The sequence below is a fragment of the Lucilia sericata genome, unplaced genomic scaffold (assembly GCF_015586225.1).
Source record: "Lucilia sericata isolate MDLA Ls3-8-SP2 unplaced genomic scaffold, ASM1558622v1 Contig001247F_arrow, whole genome shotgun sequence".
Lineage (NCBI taxonomy): Eukaryota > Metazoa > Arthropoda > Insecta > Diptera > Calliphoridae > Lucilia > Lucilia sericata.
In genome coordinates this window covers 3791-22326 of record NW_023995202.1, presented here as the reverse complement: position 1 = coordinate 22326, position 18536 = coordinate 3791, and the positions used below count along the sequence as shown (strand labels likewise).

Below are 18536 nucleotides of genomic sequence, written 5' to 3'. Positions count from 1 at the left end.
AGTTAGTTAGTTAGTAGTTAGTTAGTTAGTTAGTTAGTTAGTTAGTTAGTTATTACACAAATCATGATCTTCATTTCTTACTACTCAATAACTTTTCCAATTGCCCTCGTACCCATACGATTAGACTAGATAATGAGATGTCAGTGTATGAGATCGTTTGTGTTTTAAAAAGGGAGCAAAATTAGTGCATGAAATATGACAAAAAGGTAGAGTTTGTACAGAGAGTTTTTATGAATGTCTGATTGTATGTTTATCTGTCTTTTTTTGGTCTCCTCATATAGAGTATTGAGGAACAAATTACCTACGAATACTTAGTTTTAGTTCCAATTGAAACGGAGCGCGGTAACGGTTAATTTTTTTGTTTGTCGTTAATTTTCTACGTATACGTGTGTGATAGTGAGTGGTCGAACGGTCAATTTATTGTTCTTTTCGGTTTTTTATCGTATTTTCAAATGTTAATTGAAATTTCTCTTAAGTGATCTTGACAAAGTAATTAAGTGATTTAATTAAAATCAAAAAAATGCTTATGTAAAAAAAGAATATAACAAAATAATAAAAAAACAAAAAATTTATTTTCAAAAAAATAATAAATTTGCATACAGTTCTTGAGAGGTAAATTGTTTTTTACACACAAAAAAAAATATATAAAATCAACATTGAGTTATTAGCAATTAAAAACGTGTTTCTTAAGTGTTGATTAAAAAATTAATGAAATTGTTCTTTTCGCAACAGGTCTAAAAAAGTGTAAATATTTTGCAATTATTAAAAAGTATATAAATGTGCTGCGAATTTATAAATATTTATTACAGTAGTTATTGCAATTCTTAAAAAAAACACAGAGTAATGAGAGAGAGAGATGTTACTCATTTGAAATAATGTTGCCTCTAGATTTTCAAAGCTATAAAACTTTATATAAAAATTAAAATTTATTGTCCTGAATTCAAAGCCAATTAAATAGCATTCCCTGCTTTAATTAAACAAATTTTTCGATAAAAATTTCCTTTGCTCCAACTTTCATAAATATTTTTCTTTTCAACTACAAAACCAACAAATTTAATCAAATTTATACCAAATGTTTTGCCTGCCTGCAGAGAGACAATTAATTTTAGCCTGGCTATATACCAAAGGATTTTTTTCGATATAAATAAAAACCAAATTGTTACACAGTAATAACACAAAACTTAATTAAGACTTAAAGAGACACCTGCTGGGCTGTAAATCTACAAACAGCAGTAGTTGTAGACAAATTTAATAACATAACATAGATACCCACATACAAACATATACATATGTATGTGTAGGAAAAGAGGACACACATACAAAATTAAAACTAAATAGAATAAGTTTGTAAATAAAAATGAACTTACAAGATATTTAGAAAAATAAATATACAAGAGGAGAAAAAAGAATCTTATATAGATTTTATATAAAAGATACCCCAATAACCAATTTATTGAAAACAAAAGATAAATACAATTTGCAAGGTGACAACATAAACAAAAGACAACAAATACAAAGTGTAAAAGAACAAAAAATTGGCACAAAACAACAACAAGTAAATAGACAATGCAACAACATTGACATGAAAACAAATTTTCGTAAAGAAGGAGAAGATAAAATATGTGGAGAAAAAAAATCAAACAGTTACAAAGCAAATATTTTGTTCGCACAGAAACACCTTTCGTAATCATGTAACTGTGTTAGTTAACTATTATTTTGCAACTAATACAAACATACGTACATACATACATATCCAATCGTAGCGATATCAGCAGCAGCAACAGTACAGTATTTTTTTATGAAATAACAATAATAATAAAAGGATATCATGGCAAAAGCTTAAGCTTACTCACACACACACATAGATCTACTCATACACACTTGCAAAGGATATCAATATCTTTTATATTTTCATGATGATGTTCACATCAACATCATTCAATATGATGCACTACTAATACATACTTACATACATTTGTGGAAAAATTTTTTATAGATAGTTACAGTGAGTGGCAAAATTGGTTAGTTATAATTCAACAAGTTGAGTATAAACAAACTTGCCTTACTTTTTGTTAAGAACTAACTTTTAGGTCAATTATGAACCGATCCACAGTGGCTTAACTAATTTATTTTTATTTTCGTTATCTTGTCATTTGTTCACAACTCTATAGACTGGTCTGTTGACTACTCTATAGGCTGGTTTACTGACAACTCTACAGGCTGGCCTATTGACTACTCCATTGACTAGTCTATTGACTACTCCAAAAACTGGTCTATTAACCACTCTATAGGCTAGTATATTGACTAATCTTTAGAATATTCTATTGACTATTCTATAGACTGGTCTAATAACTACTCTATAGACTGGTCTATTGACTGTTCTAAAAATTTGTCCATTTATTTCAATAGCGATGATTTATCATCATTTTGATATGTATATCATACTTAGGAAGTAATGATTACAGTAATGATTACATAGATTACATAAATTACATGGTCCATTACAATTACTTGTAATGTGTAATCGAGCATCAACCACTTACAATTATTTGGAGTCTTGCCAATTAAATTACTTGTAATGCGTAATTGACCAATAAACAATTACAATTACTTGTAATTATAAATTTTCAATTACTTTTGTAATTTTTAATTAAACAATGTCCAATTACAACTCCTTGTAATTGAACAATTACAAATTACCATTACTTGCCACAGATAAACATATACATACAGTAATGATTACATAGATTATATGATTACATAAATTACATGGTCAGTTTCAATTACTTGTAATGTATAATCGAGCATCAACCAATTACAATTATTTGGAGTCTTGCCAATTAAATTACTCGTAATGCGTAATTGACCAATAAACAATTACAATTACTTGTAATTGAAAATTTTCAATTACAACTCCTTGTAATTGAACAATTACAAATTACCATTACTTGCCACAGATAAACTTATACATACGGTTCCACATTTGGAACAATTTCGCTAAATTAAAGAAAAAAGCAATTCCTAGTAAATTAAGGTGAGCACTTAACTTATAATTTTCACTGTACTTTAACCAAAACATCAACGAAAGACTACTGTTCTCTGGAAATATGAACAACGCACATGCAAAAGGGTATTTACTTACAAATTAAAGAGTTATACAAAAAGAGGTGTTAAGAATTTTGGTAAGCAACTACAATAAACATTTTTAGATTTTTAAATTACAACGAATTCTAAAGAAACTTTAAAACTTAGTCTAGACTACATACCGTAGAAAACAGTGAATTTGTTTTTAGGTCTTTTCCTTTCTAATCATTTTATTTATCACCTTTCTTACAACAAACTTTTAAAAACCCTGTACCACAGTTAAACTGGCATTATAAGCATCTAACATTTTCCTAGTGTATACGTGTATGTCCTTTTCTAGTTGTAAGCTAAAAAACAATAGTCTTGTACATAAATACGTTAGCAACAACTACAAACAACATATCTAATTTTGAGCATCTTTAGTAAGTCTTTCGAAAAAAAAAACAAGAAAAAAGCTTGTTTAGTTTACTATCACAATCAGTACTAACAACATGACTACAACTATTACCCTGCAGTTAGCGATGGCGGTACCGAATTAGTAGCTGGTCTAAAGACTAGTCCATAGACAAACCAAAAAAGACTAGATCATGGAAAAGTCAATAGCTTAGTTCATAGACCATTCCAGTTACTAGTAAATAGGACAATTAGGCAATCGAGTAGTACCTAAACTAGTCAATAGACCAGTCTATAGACTATCCAATACATCAATTAATAGACCAATCTATAGACTACTCAATATACTAGTTAACAGATCAGTATATAGATTGATTAATAGACTAGTCTATAGAAATTAGAATAGTCTGTAGACTGGTCTATAGACAATAGAATAGTCTATAGACTGGCCTATAGACAATATATAGTCCAAAAACTAGACTATATACCAGTCTATATACTAGTTACTAGAACAGTCCATAGACTATACAATACTTCAGTCTATAGATGATTCAATAGTACAGTCTATACGATACTCAATAGACTTGTCAATAAACCAGTCTATAGAGTAGTCAATAGACCACTTTATCGAGTTTTCAATATATAGACCAGTATAATAGAGTAGTCAATGTACCAGTCTATAGTCAGTAGACCAGTGTATATGAATATAGACTAGTCCAGATACTAGTAAACAGGACAATTAGGCAATCGACTAGTACCTAAACTAGTCAATAGACCAGTTTATAGACTATCCAATACACCAATTAATAGACTATTCAATAGACCAATCTATTGACTACTCAATAGACTAGTTAACAGATCAATCTATAGGTTGATTAATAGACTGGTCTGTAGACAATAGAATAGTCTATATACTGGCCTATAGACAATATATAGTCTAGAAACTAGACTATATACCAGTCTATATACTAGTTACTAGAACAGTCCATAGACTATACAATACTTCAGTCTATAGATGATTCAATAGTACAGTCTATAGGATACTCAATAGACTAGTCAATAGACCAGTTTATTGTGTAGTCAATAGACCAGTCTATGGAGTAGTCTATAGACCAGTCTATGGAGTAGTCAATAGATCAGTCTATGGAGTAATCAATAGACCAGTCTATAGATTAGTCAATAGACCAGTCTATGGAGTAGTCGATGGACCAGTCTATGGAACAGTCAATAGACCAGTCTATGGAGTAGTCAATACATCAGTCTATGGACAAGTCAATGGACAAATTTATAGAATAGTCAACAGACTAGTCTATAGAGTAGTCATTGGACCAGTCTATAGAATAGTCTATAGAGTAGTCAATAGAAAAGTCTATCGAGTAGTCAAGAGACCAGTCTATTAAGTAGTCAATAGACTAGTCTATGAAGTAATCAATAGACTAGTCTATGGAGTAATCATTAGACCAGTCTATGGTGTAGTCAAAAGACCAGTCTAAAGAGTATTCAGTAGAACAGTTTATGGAGTAGTCAATAAACCAGTCTATAGAGTAGTCAATAGACCAGTATATATAATAGTCAATGTACCAGTCTATAGAGTAGCCAGTACACCAGTGTATAGTCAATAGAAAAGTATATAGAGTAGTCAAAAGACTATTCTATAGAGTAGTCAATGGAGAAGTCAATAAAACAGTCTATAGAGTAGTCAATGGACCGGTCTATGGTAGACCAGCGTATAGAGTAATCAGTAGAAAAGTATATAGAGTAGCCAATAGACAAGTCTATAGAGTCGCCAATAGACCAGTCTGTAGAATATTTAATAGACCAGTCTGTATAGTGGTAAATCGACTACTTTATAAAGTGGTCAATAGACCATTCTGTTTAGTCTTAAATCGACCAGTATATAAAGTAGTCAATATGAACAATGGGCTATTATTTTTGCTATTCTATTGACTAGACATTAATTTCTAAAAGGGATACATCAAATTCCTCTAAAACTGTTGGATACTGACTGCTCTTTTTCTATTAAACACATACACAACAGCATCTAAGTATCACAACACACAAACTTACACACTTTTTTTCTAAATACACTAATACAACAAGATGAAAACTGCAACCTAGAGACGACAACACTTTTCCAAGTATTGAACATATTAGTAGTAGTCCTAGTCTTGTACTACGCGTTACGTTGTCACGTCAATAATACCTCAACTACTGCTATTGCTCCTGCTTTTACTACTGCTGCTCTTTATAGTCTTTAATAACTTGTTTTTTGTTCCAGTTTTGTTTCCTTAGACAGTTACAAGTTGCAAAACATAAAAATAGAAAAATTTTTTGAACTTTTGTACAACAAACCGTGCAACATAATACAAAAAAAAAAAAACACAATGTAAAGCATGTAATTTTATAAGGTGCTATGCCACTAACTTTGCCAGTGCTGTAATAAATATAAGTTTCTGAAAAGTGTTGTAAAAAATATTAAACTATTATTTATTAATGTGAAAAAAAAAAATATTGTAAAATTTGAAAGTTTTTAATGAATTTAAGTAATTTGAAACAAAAAAAGTTGCCAATCTAGAAAAAAGTTTAAAAGAAAGTCAAAACATTAAAAGAGTTGTCATACATTTCAAAACCTTGAATAGTGTTTTATTAAATTTTTTTTAATAAATTATCAAATTAATTTATGTATTAATTCCAGCAATTATAATGAGAATATAATTTTATTTTAATGTTTAAAATTTGTTTATTTGCAAAGAGTAAGTTTATTTAGATTTGTGTATGTGATTTTTTTGGGGTTTAATTATTATTGTAACTACCTTTATAGAGGTAGTCAAGTAGTAAACATTTAACTCGTTGTCAACTAATTAGTTAAATTGAAATCGAATTATTTGTTGTCTCACTTGAATTAACCACACACTCATTCAGCTTAATTATCAGTCAGTATATGCATATAGTATATTTGTATATGAACACACAAAAACACAACATATGTATGTATATACATATGCATGTATTTACCTAATAATAGGGTGCTTTTTCCCTACCGAAAATCTAAATTTACTCGCAGGATATGAATGTGAAAGTAATTCATGTAAAATATAAAGCTTCTAGCTCTAATAGTTCCTTAGATATACGAATTTTTGTATTGAATCCATGTGGGGATTCTAGCAGTCATCCCCCCAGATGAAAGTCCGCTCTTTTTCTCCAAATTTTTTTTTTAATTTGTGCAAAATTTGAAGAGTTTAGTTCAATTAGTTTCCCAGACAAACGAAATTTTGAATTTAATTCATATGGGAGGTGCCAAGTCCCCTATTGAAAGTCCGCCCATTACACTCTAAATATTCAGATGAATGTCAAAATTCTTCAAGTGAAATTAGAAGATTCTAGCTATAATAGTTTCTCAAATATACGATTTTTTCTATTTAACACATATGGGGGCTCCAAGACACCCCAAATGAAAGTCCGCTCTTTTTCCATCAAAATGTTCAGATGAACATTAAAGTTCTTCGTGCAAAATTTTAAGATTCTAACTGTAATAGTTTCCAAGATAAAAGATTTTTGGTATTTAATTTATATGGGAGGTGCCGCGCCCCCTAATAATAGTCCGCTCACTTTTTGTCCTAAATAATCATATTGACACTACAGTGGCTCCGATAAAATTTGAGGACTCTAACTGTTATATTATTTTAAATATACAGATCTTATATATTTTCGTAATCTGGACGTAGACTATAACCTCTTCCAGACATAAAGGAATACGCTTTGAAAATGTCAAGAAAATCGGTTCAGCCGTTCAGTAGTCTACAAAGTTCAAATATACAAACGTACGAACAAACACACAATAATTTTTATACTCTACACCACTTTAGTGGGGTTTGTGCTGATGTTTGCAACGCACAATAATATTGGTCCTATACCCACCTTAAAGTATACCAATCGGCTTAGAGTCGATTTAGCTATGTCCGTCCGTCCGTCCATATAAACCTTATAATCAAACTACAGGTCGCAATTTTGAAGATAATTCAATGAGATCTATTATCCCAGGGACGAAGCCTATTGAAAATGGTTAAGATCGGTCCATTATTTCACCTAACTCCATACAACTGAACTCCTACAGGGCTTATAAACCTTCTAATCAACCTACAGGACGCAATTTTGAAGATAATTCAATGAAATTTGGCACATGATCTTCTATTGTCTCAGGAACAAAGTCTGTTCGAAATGCTTAACATCGGTCCATTATTTCACCTAGGCCCCATACAACTGAACCCGACGAGTACGGCTTTCAAGTTTATAATTATGTTTAATATAATTGTATCTCGACAAAAAGCTGCAAAACCAAGTTCTAGCCATTATGACTCTCATTAATTTTATAATTATAGTGTCTCAATTGACCATCGCCCCTATACAATGCCCCCTTCAAAATTTGACTTAAATGTCCACAATTTTATTCAACAATAAATGGCTTAAGTATATCTGAGACAAGATACAATTTAACTTAAATGCTTTATTAGGAAAACTACTTCACATTTTATTTTTGTAACAGGTGTAGGGTCTCGCCCGACTATATTTTCTTACTAGTTTTTATATACATAGATACTTTCTGGATCTCAGATGAATATTTATTGGTATTACAAACGGAATGACAAACTTATGCATACATACATATATACTGTCTATAACCACTTATAATGTTATTGGATGATATAAAAAGTCTAAATCGGTTCACACGTGGAAAAGTTCTGAACAAGAACCACCCTAATCGTAGATCTATTTATGTGCAAATAATTTACACACACATACATACATATGCACACATTTTGCGGCATATTTATGTCTACTGAAGTAAGTGCAACATTTAACCAAAACAGTACGTGTTAAAAATTATAATAATGAAGCTATTAATTGGTTGTTAAAGTCGAATTGATTAAAAGTTTTTTAAGGTAAAAAAATATATGTTTAATATTAGGATCGGATCATCCTCAAAAGGTTAAAATGACTTTATATTTGTTAGGCCCAATTACGAACCGGCTTTAAAGCCGTTTGCTAAGGTTATTTTTTACGGGCGTTAGGATCAATAATGAGCCGATCCTAATAAATTTGACGAAAATATTTTGTTTTCTATTAAACTTATTTATGTCAAATTTCATAGCTATATATGTCTTTTTAAGCCAATTACAAACTATATAGGCATTTCCTGAATGGGGGGCTTACGTAAATCGTTTGCTATCTTGTAGTGCACTTAATTTACAATAAGGCTGATTAATTAACTTGTACGCTTATTTGTAATAATATGTGTTATGTATTGTTATAGTTTAACATCTACATATGTATGAATTCATGTATATGGGTGAGTGGTATTAATGGCAACTTTTAATTGGTTATAATTACACTCAAAATTATTTGTTAATTAACAAACTATGAAACATTTTTAAAAATGTTTTATGTTTATGCCAGAAAAAATTTCAACATAAATAATATGAACTGTTTTCATAGACTAAAGTTAATCAGATTTAAGAATAAGAATAATAGTATAATTTTTTTCATATTTATACGCTACACCATTTTAGTGGGGAATGTATATTGGGTTTGTGCTGATGTTTGTAACGCACAATAATATTAGTCCCTATACCCACCTTAAAGTATACCAATCGGCTTAGAATCATTTTCTGAGTCGAGTTAGCTATGTCCGTCCGTCCGTACGTCTGTCCGTCCATATAAACCTAGTAGTCAAACTACAGGTAGAATTTTTTTAATATAATTCTATGAAATTTTGCACATGATCTTCTATAGTACCGAAGACGAAACCTATCGATTCGATTGATACGATTTAGCTACATCCGTCCGTCCATGTAATGAAACTACAGGACGCAATATTAATGATAATTCAATGAAATTTGCCACATGATCTTCTATGTTACCGAAGACGAAGCCTATTGAAAATAGTTAACATCGGTCCATTATCTCACCTAGCCCCCATACAACTGAACCCCCGAATAGGGCTTGTAAACCTTGCAATCAAACTACAGGTCGCAATTTTGAAGATAATACAATGCAATTTTGCATATGATCTTCTATGATACTGGAAATGAAGCTTATTGAAAATGGTTAACATCGGTCCATTATTTCACCAAGTCCCCATACAACTGATGCCGACGAATAGGGCTTTCAAATTCATAATTATGTTTAATATACTGGTATCACGACAAAAAGCTGCAAAACCAAGTTCTATACTAGCCTTGATGATTCTCATGAATTTTATAATTATAGGGTCTCATTTGACAATAGCCCCTATTCAAAGCATGCTTTCGAGGAGTTTCTTATATAAAATCAGTAAAATCGGCCTCTAAATAATGGAGATCTGAGCAAACTTTCAAAATATTTCATGAAAATATTTGATTTATATTTCACAATGAAAACAACAACAACATATATGTAACTACATATAACAAGTAGTTGTTGTTGTAAGTTTTTATACACAACAAGTTTACAGCTGAAAACAACAACATATAGCTAATGTTTTAAGTGCAATTAACAGTTGAAATCAAAGATGGAAACAATGTATGAATGAAATTCGATTTTTTTTTTTTTTCGGAAAAATTTAAATATATTTTTTAATAAAATTTAACACCTTTATTATATTTAAAGCTTCTTTTACAGAGAAATATAACAAAACAGTTCCTAAATACTCCAAAAAAAATTTCTGATATTAAATATTCACTAACTATTTTATATTATAACTATATTAAACATGTTTAAATTACTTATAAATATTTTATATTTCTTTTATTCTAGATCAAAAAAAAAAAAATACAAATATTAAATACCAATTATCAAAAAAAATAAAAAATTTCAATAAAAATCCTTAATATCTAAAAAAAAAATTGTTATTTACTTAATCCTTTACAAATCTCTAGTGAATGTGTAAAATATAAATCCCAGAAAAAAAAGCTTTTCAAAATACAACTAAAATTTATAATACTGTGATAAATATAAAAAATTACATAAAATTTAACAAATGAAAATAAAAGTTACACAATAAATAACTAAACAAAAATAAAAACAAATAAAACAAACCAATAATTTCAAACCAAAAAAAAAAAACAACCAAAGTTTTCACAGTTACACAAAATTATCAAACTAAAAATGTTGCAATCCCTTAAACTGCGCACAGACAATCTTATGGAAGCTACAAATAATGGTATGGATAACCACAATAACAACACAAATAATCTAGTTGCAACAACACCGCCAACAACAGCCGCAGCAGCAGCTTTAACAACAAATCCACTACTAACAACTTTGGCAACATCAACGACTTTGTTAACGCCCGCAATAACAGCAACAACAAATTTAGTTAGAGAAACTTTGTCAACACCTGTTGCTCTGCATGCCAATGGTCTGAATGTTTTTAACAACAACAACAGCAGCAATAATCATATAGTAAACAATACCAACAACAACAATAATAACAATAATCATTTAAATAATATACACCACCTGCAACAATATCAAGCCAAATATTTAGAATCTGCCAATGCTGCAACAGCTGCCTCCGCCTCTGCTGCTCATAATGTTATAACAACTGCAGCAAAAAGTTTTCATCCTTATTTGCGTCCAGTAACAAAAAATACCTCCTCTACTTCACCACCCTTAACAGCAGCTAACAATTCCACTGCAACTTTGTCCACACCAACTAAAACAACTACAACATTGTTTCAAACACTTTTACAAAACCAAATAAATTCCACGGTTGTTGCAACAACAACAACACCAGCAGCAGCTGCTGCTCTAGCAACAACTATAACAACATCAGCTAATACTTTGGCCACAACAGCATCAAGTGGATTATTAACTTTGCCAACAACACCACCATCATCATCAGCAGCCGCAGCAACAACTTCATTAGCCAGCAACAACATGGAAAACCAATCCTCACAAATTAATCCGTAAGTTGTATTCACTTGTTCTCTTTTTTATGCTTGTTTTTATGTAGTTTTAATCATCATTTTAAACATACTTTTCTGTTGTGCCCCCCACTGCCTGTTGCATTTAACATGGCATTTGGATTTAAATACTAAATACTTGTTTTTTTAACTATACACCACCATCAGTAATCACAGTGGGTATATATAAGTTTAATATACCATGTGTAACACCAAGGAATATTCATCTGACACCCAACATACTATATATATATATATATGTATATATTCCGGGTCTTTAGGAAATTTAAGGCAATGTCCGTCTGTCTGTTGTTTGAACTATCCACCATTATCAGAGGTTTTTCCTAATTCCTAAGAAGTTTTATTTGTTTCAACCAGGGATCAATTATGTTTAAAATCATAACAACCGTTTCAAAATTTCCAATATCCCCCAAACATAGGTACATATTCCCGGAAATGAATTTATCGTTTATAACTCCTTCCAAAATATCGACATCACCACAAAGATATAATGTAATATTAATAGAAAACATATTACTTACCTGGATCCATATCGATCCATAATTGGTCATAATTCACACATAAGGTACACTTCAGAAAATCTCTTAAATGCACACAACTTATGAAGAAATAAAGATTAAAGTTGATATAAATAATTTTTGTGTCAAAATATTTTCCGCATCGATCCTTAATTGGTCCAATAGGTCCCATATAAGGACCACTTCTGGCAACCACACAAAAACTGACATATTTCATTACTCAATAAGTATACCGAGATGAAATTCGTTATGACAGCGTTAACAGTAGAAACACACAAACCATTCAGTAATTATTTTCCGTATCGGTCCATAATTGGTCATAGTACCCATAAAAGGTTTACTTTCGAAAATTTCTTAAACGCCATATAACATTGACCAAAAAATATAATATACGATATAAATATATTTTGAGTTTATTTAAATCATTCTAAGAAAAATTTTTGCCGGATCAGTCCATAACTGGTCATAGATCTCCTTCCGAAAATCACCAAAACTCTCATATTTTAATGATAATTAAATATATCTAAATAAATTTCCAAAAATTTGAAATCCAAATAATTAGCATATCGATAAATCATTTCGAAAATGGTGTTCGGATTGGACCATTATTGGTCATAGCTCCCATATAAGGTCATTGTTCGAAAATCATTTAAAAGAACATAATTCATTTTTAAATACCAATATCGGGGTAAAATTTGATAGGAATATGTTTTGTATATACACAAATCATTCTTCGAAACTTTTTCAGATCGGCCCATAATTGATCATGTTATGGACCTGAACAAAATTAGTTTCATATATGTATAAAGAAATTACTAAACTATTTCTAAATGATAGTTCCCTCATTATTATAAAAAGTAGCTAACAGTAGGAGGATATTTAAGACTCGGCATAGTCGAGTAAGGTAATCGATATACAGCCGAATATAGTATGTTAATTATACCCTACACCACCACTTCTCATAATCAATTCTTTAGTCGATTTAGCTATGTCCGTCTGCCTGTCTGTCTATCTGTGTGCCTGTCTGTTTGTGTGTCCATGTTAAACTTTTGCGCACTCTATAGGTCGCAATTTTCAAAATAATTTGATAAAATTTGGAACATTCTCTTGTTTTAACCCAAGGACGAAGCTTATTGAAAATAGTTAAAGTTGGTCCATTATTTCATATAGCCCCCATACAACCGTACCCCCCGAAAAGGGCTTTTGAGCTCATAAATATGTTAAATGTTCTTGTATCACTCCAAAATCGGCAAAACTTAGTTTTATATGTCTTAATAATACTGCTGATTTTGACCCTACAGCATACAAAGTCCACTTCAGAAAATGACTTGATGGTCAATATTCACTAACACTAATATCATGATGATATTCTGCATAAATAACTAATGTAACGTTAATCCCTCTACGAAAATGTATAAGGATAGGACCATATTAACCCCCACCGCCCCATATAACCCCTCTTTTAGAAAATCCCTTTTTTGTCAACAAAATATTGAATACTTTATTATTATAAAAATATGTAATCAACATTTTTAACATAATAAATGTGGGCAAGAAAACGTTTTATATTTAAAGACACTAACAGATGTAAAAACAAGTAAGAAATTATAGTCGGGCGAGGCCGACCATATAATACCCTACACCTGTTACAAAAATAATGTGATTTAGTTTTCATAATAAAGCATTTAAGTTGAATTGTACCATGCCTCAGATATACTTAAGCCATTTATTGTTGAATAAAATTGTGGACATTTAAGTCGAATTTTGAAAGAGGCTTTGAATAGGGGCTGTGGTGAAATGAGCCCCTAAATTAAAAAAATCATCAAGGCTAGTATAGAACTTGGTTTAGCAGCTTTTTGTCGAGATACGAGTATATTAAACATAATTATGAACTTAAAAGCCCTATTAGTCCGGTTCAGTTGTATGGGGGCTAGGTGAGATAATGGACCGATGTTAACCATTTTTAATAGGCTTCGTCTCCGGTACTATAGAAGATCGTGCGTCAAATTTCATTGAATTATCTTCAAAATTGCGACCTGTAGTTTGATTACAGGATTTACAAGCCCTATTAAGGGGTTCAGTTGTATGGGGGCTAGGTGAGATAATGGACCGATGTTAACCATTTTCAATAGACTTCGTCTCTGGTACCATAGAAGATCGTGTGCCAAATTTCATAGAATCTTCAAAATTGCGACCTGTAGTTTGAATTCAAGTTTTACATGTACGGGCGGACGGACAGACGAACCAACGGACGGACGGTCAGACCGACATAGCTAAATCGACTCAGAAAATGATTCTTAGTCGATTGGCATACTTTAAGGTACAACACTAAAGTGTTGTAGGGTATAAAAACTTTGAGGCCTGATGCTTAATGCTTTCAATAGGCAGAAGAACGGACACGATCTAATTGTCAGAATTTTTCAAGAAGCCAAGAAGATGAAACAGACAGACTAGACAGTGTAGGATGGACACACAATTGTTTAAAAACTAATTTTATTAATTTTATAAACTTTTGAATTAAAACACTTTTAACATGCTGTTATAATCATTTTATATGCTAAACAATTATTAAATATCATATTGAAGAAAAATATGAATATTTTCTTCTCAATATTTTATTTAACATATAAACTACTAAATTATATAAAACCTTCAATTTAAACTCCATAACACCTGGCATAAAATCTTTTTCTTGAAAAAAAAAGTATACAAATATCCCGAATTTACTTGCAACTACAGATACACTGTCTCACACACACACACACCAACATAAACAAGTACATTATCCTAAACTAAATTCAAAAATTTATATCCTTAAAGAACGTAACGTTTTCATTTTATACTTTGCCAAATATACATACATATAAAAACAAGTAAGGGTGTGGTCGGTCAAGGCCGATCATTTGATACCCTACGCCAAATGAGGCCCGATCATTACGATTATTATCGGCAGTATCATTTATACTTATATAAAACTAAGTCTAGCCGATTTTTGTAGAGATACAAGAACATTAAACATAATAATTTTGAGCTCAACAGCCGTATTCGGGGACAGACAGGCAGACAGACAGGCAGACAGACAGACAGACAGACAGACAGACAAACAGACAAACAGACAGACAGACAGACAGACAGACAGACAGACAGACAGACAGACAGACAGGCAGACAGACAGACAGACAGGCAGACGGAAGGACCATTTTTGAGTGTTACAAACACCAGCACAAATGCATAATGCTCTCCCCAATATAGTGGTGTAGGGTATAAATAGAAAAAACTCCTAAAAATAAACTTCAACACCAACCAGACAAAATGCCAAAAAAAGTAACGACGAAAATTGAATTTTTATGTTTTACATAAAACAATTCTTATGCAAATTATTAATCCATCTTTAAGCAGGAAAACGAAGACGTAACAAACACAAATATAAAAGCAATAAAAAATCTTGATGAAATAAAAAGAAAATTTTGAAATTTTATTTCCTTTTTACCATAAGTTTTAAATGGCAAAGACTAAAAATTTCAAACATAAAAAAGCTATGAGTTGTCAATTTACACGCATGTTTGAAATTTTTCACTTCAGATACGAAAAGGTGACAATTTTCCGGGTTCTAGCCAGAAATAGCTATAAAATATATAGAAAAATGAAAAAAAATAAAAGGTGTAAATTGCTAACATAACTTTAGGTTATAAAAAAACATAAAAAAAGGAATAAAAACACTAGACAAGAAGGCGAGTGAAAATAGTCATTGTGTATGGAACGCCTGAGGTGGTGCTGAAAACAACAAAAAAAATATTAAATAAACGCTTTAGCAAGTGATAAAAAATATACATATAAATTTTTATTAGAAAATTTGAATTAAATGAAAGGTAAATGATTTGAGTGTGAGTAAGTGAGTGTGGCAGGGTTTAGAAATTAATTTAAAACAAGAGGATTAAAACATGACCAATGAATAAAAATTTTTTCACAAAGGAAAATGATGAATGTATACTGAGGCATTCAAAACAGATGGTGAATCAGTCAATTACTTGGTCATTCCAATTTCCAACCCTATAAAGTTGACATATGTATATATGTTGGTATATGTACTGAATCCTTACACACAGGAAGTAATCTATGCGTAATAAAGACGAAACATGTCGTATATTGAACGAAATCATTCGTGATTTCGGAAGTGTTTCGCAATATGGAGGGAATTGTACAAAATATTTTAGTATGATTTAACATACCCACTGGTGTTGGGTATCATATGGTCGTTCATGCCAGCCTATACATAATTTAAAGTAAATATTATTGTTTTAAATAAAAATATACATATTGTGTAAAGAAGAGCGAATAACTAAAACCATTTCAATAAAACATTTACTTGTTATGTTAGTTATGTTAGTTAGTTAGTTAGTTAGTCAGTAAGTTAGTTAGTTCGTTAAGTTAGTTAGTCAGTAAGTAGTTATTAGTTAGTTAGTTAGTAGTTAGTTAGTTAGTAGTAGTTAGTTCGTAGTTCGTGAGTTAGTTAGTAGTTACGTTAAGTTCTTAGTTAGTGTCAGTTAAGTTAGTTAGGTAGTTAGTCAGTTAGTAGTTAGTTAGTTATTAGTTAGTTAGTTAGTTCGAGTTAGTTAGTTAGTTAGTAGTTAGTTAGTAGTTAGTTAGTTAGTTAGTTAAGTTAGTTAGTTAGTTAGTTAGTTAGTTAGTTAGTTAGTTAGTTAGTTAGTAGTTAGTTAGTTAGTTAGTTAGTTAGTTAGTTAGTTAGTTAGTTAGTTAGTTAGTTAGTTAGTTAGTTAGTTAGTTAGTTAGTTAGTTAGTTAGTTAGTTAGTTAGTTAGTTAGTTAGTTAGTTAGTTAGTTAGTTAGTTAGTTAGTTAGTTAGTTAGTTAGTAGTAGTTAGTTAGTAGTTAGTTAGTTAGTTAGTCAGTAAGTTAGTTAGTTAGTTAGTTAGTTAGTTAGTTAGTTAGTTAGTTAGTTAGTTAGTTAGTTAGTTAGTAGTCAGTAGTTAGTTAGTTAGTGTTAGTTAGTTACTTAGTTAGTTTAGTTAGTTAGTTAGTTAGTTAGTTAGTAGTTATTAGTTCGTTAGTTAGTTAGTAGTTAGTTAGTTAGTTAGTTAGTTAGTTAGTTAGTTAGTTAGTTAGTTAGTTAGTTAGTTAGATAGTTAGTTAGTTAGTTAGTAGTTAGTTAGTTAGTTAGTTAGTTAGTTAGTTAGTTAGTTAGTTAGTTAGTAGTAGTTAGTTAGTTAGTTAGTTAGTTAGTTAGTTAGTTAGTTAGTTAGTTAGTTAGTAGTTAGTTAGTTAGTTAGTTAGTTAGTTAGTTAGTTAGTTAGTTAGTTAGTTAGTTAGTTAGTTAGTTAGTTAGTTAGTTAGTAGTTAGTTAGTTAGTTAGTAGTTAGTTAGTTAGTTAGTAGTAGTTAGTTAGTAGTTAGTTAGTTAGTTAGTTAGTTAGTAGTTAGTTAGTTAGTTAGTTAGTTAGTTAGTTAGTTAGTTAGTTAGTTAGTTAGTTAGTTAGTTAGTTAGTTAGTTAGTTAGTTAGTTAGTTAGTTAGTTAGTTAGTTAGTTAGTTAGTTAGTTAGTTAGTTAGTTAGTTAGTTAGTTAGTTAGTTAGTTAGTTAGTTAGTTAGTTAGTTAGTTAGTAGTTAGTTAGTTAGTTAGTTAGTTAGTTAGTTAGTTAGTTAGTTTAGTTAGTAGTTAGTAGTTAGTTAGTTAGTTAGTTAGTAGTAGTTAGTTAGTTAGTTAGTTAGTTGTAGTTAGTTAGTTAGTTAGTTAGTAGTTAGTTAGTTAGTTAGTTAGTTAGTTAGTTAGTTAGTTAGTTAGTTAGTTAGTTAGTTAGGTAGTTAGTTAGTTAGTTAGTTAGTTTAGTTAGTTAGTTAGTTAGTTAGTTAGTTAGTTAGTTAGTTAGTTAGTTTAGTTAGTAGTTAGTAGTTAGTTAGTTAGTTAGTTAGTTAGTTAGTTAGTTAGTAGTTAGTTAGTTAGTTAGTTGTAGTAGTTAGTTAGTTAGTTAGTTAGTAGTTAGTTAGTAGTTAGTTAGTTAGTTAGTTAGTAGTTAGTTAGTTAGTTAGTTAGTTAGTTAGTTAGTTAGTGTAGTTAGTAGTTAGTTAGTTAGTTATTTAGTTAGTTCCGTTAGTTAGTTCGTTAGTTAGTTAGTTAGTTAGGTTAGTTAGTTAGTTAGTTATGTTAGTAGTTAGTTAGTTAGTTCGTTAGTTAGTTTAGTTAGTTAGTAGTTAGTTAGTTAGTAGTTAGTTAGTTTAGTTAGTTAGTTAGTTAGGTTAGTAGTTAGTGGTTAGTTAGGTTAGTTCGTTAGTTAGGTTAGTTAGTTAGTTAGTTAGTTAGTAGTTCGTTAGTTAGTTAGTTAGTTAGTTAGTTAGTTAGTAGTTAGTTAGTTAGTAGTTAGTTAGTTAGTTAGTTAGTTAGTTAGTTAGTTAGTTAGTAGTTAGTTAGTTAGTTAGTTAGTTAGTTAGTAGTTAGTTAGTTAGTTAGTTAGTTAGTTAGTTAGTTAGTTAGTTAGTTAGTTAGTTAGTTAGTTAGTTAGTTAGTTAGTTAGTTAGTTAGTAGTAGTTAGTTAGTTAGTTAGTTAGTTAGTAGTAGTTAGTTAGT

At 30.3% G+C, this 18536-nt stretch overlaps 1 protein-coding gene across 1 annotated transcript; it reads left to right on the top strand.

Moving 5' to 3' along the window:
* Positions 1-289: 289 nt before the first annotated feature.
* LOC119610616 (rhoGEF domain-containing protein gxcI-like) lies at positions 290-12178 on the top strand. The gene is made up of 2 exons (XM_037965908.1): positions 290-612; positions 10270-12178. The coding sequence occupies exon 2, from the start codon at positions 10621-10623 to the stop codon at positions 11425-11427; it is 807 nt and encodes a 268-aa protein (XP_037821836.1). The 5' UTR covers positions 290-612; positions 10270-10620; the 3' UTR covers positions 11428-12178.
* The last annotated feature ends 6358 nt before the right edge of the window (positions 12179-18536 follow it).

What these genes read in the sequence shown, in the direction of transcription:
- LOC119610616 (XM_037965908.1), top strand. Translation starts at nt 10,621, where the DNA reads ATGTTGCAATCCCTTAAACTGCGCACAGACAATCTTATGGAAGCTACA.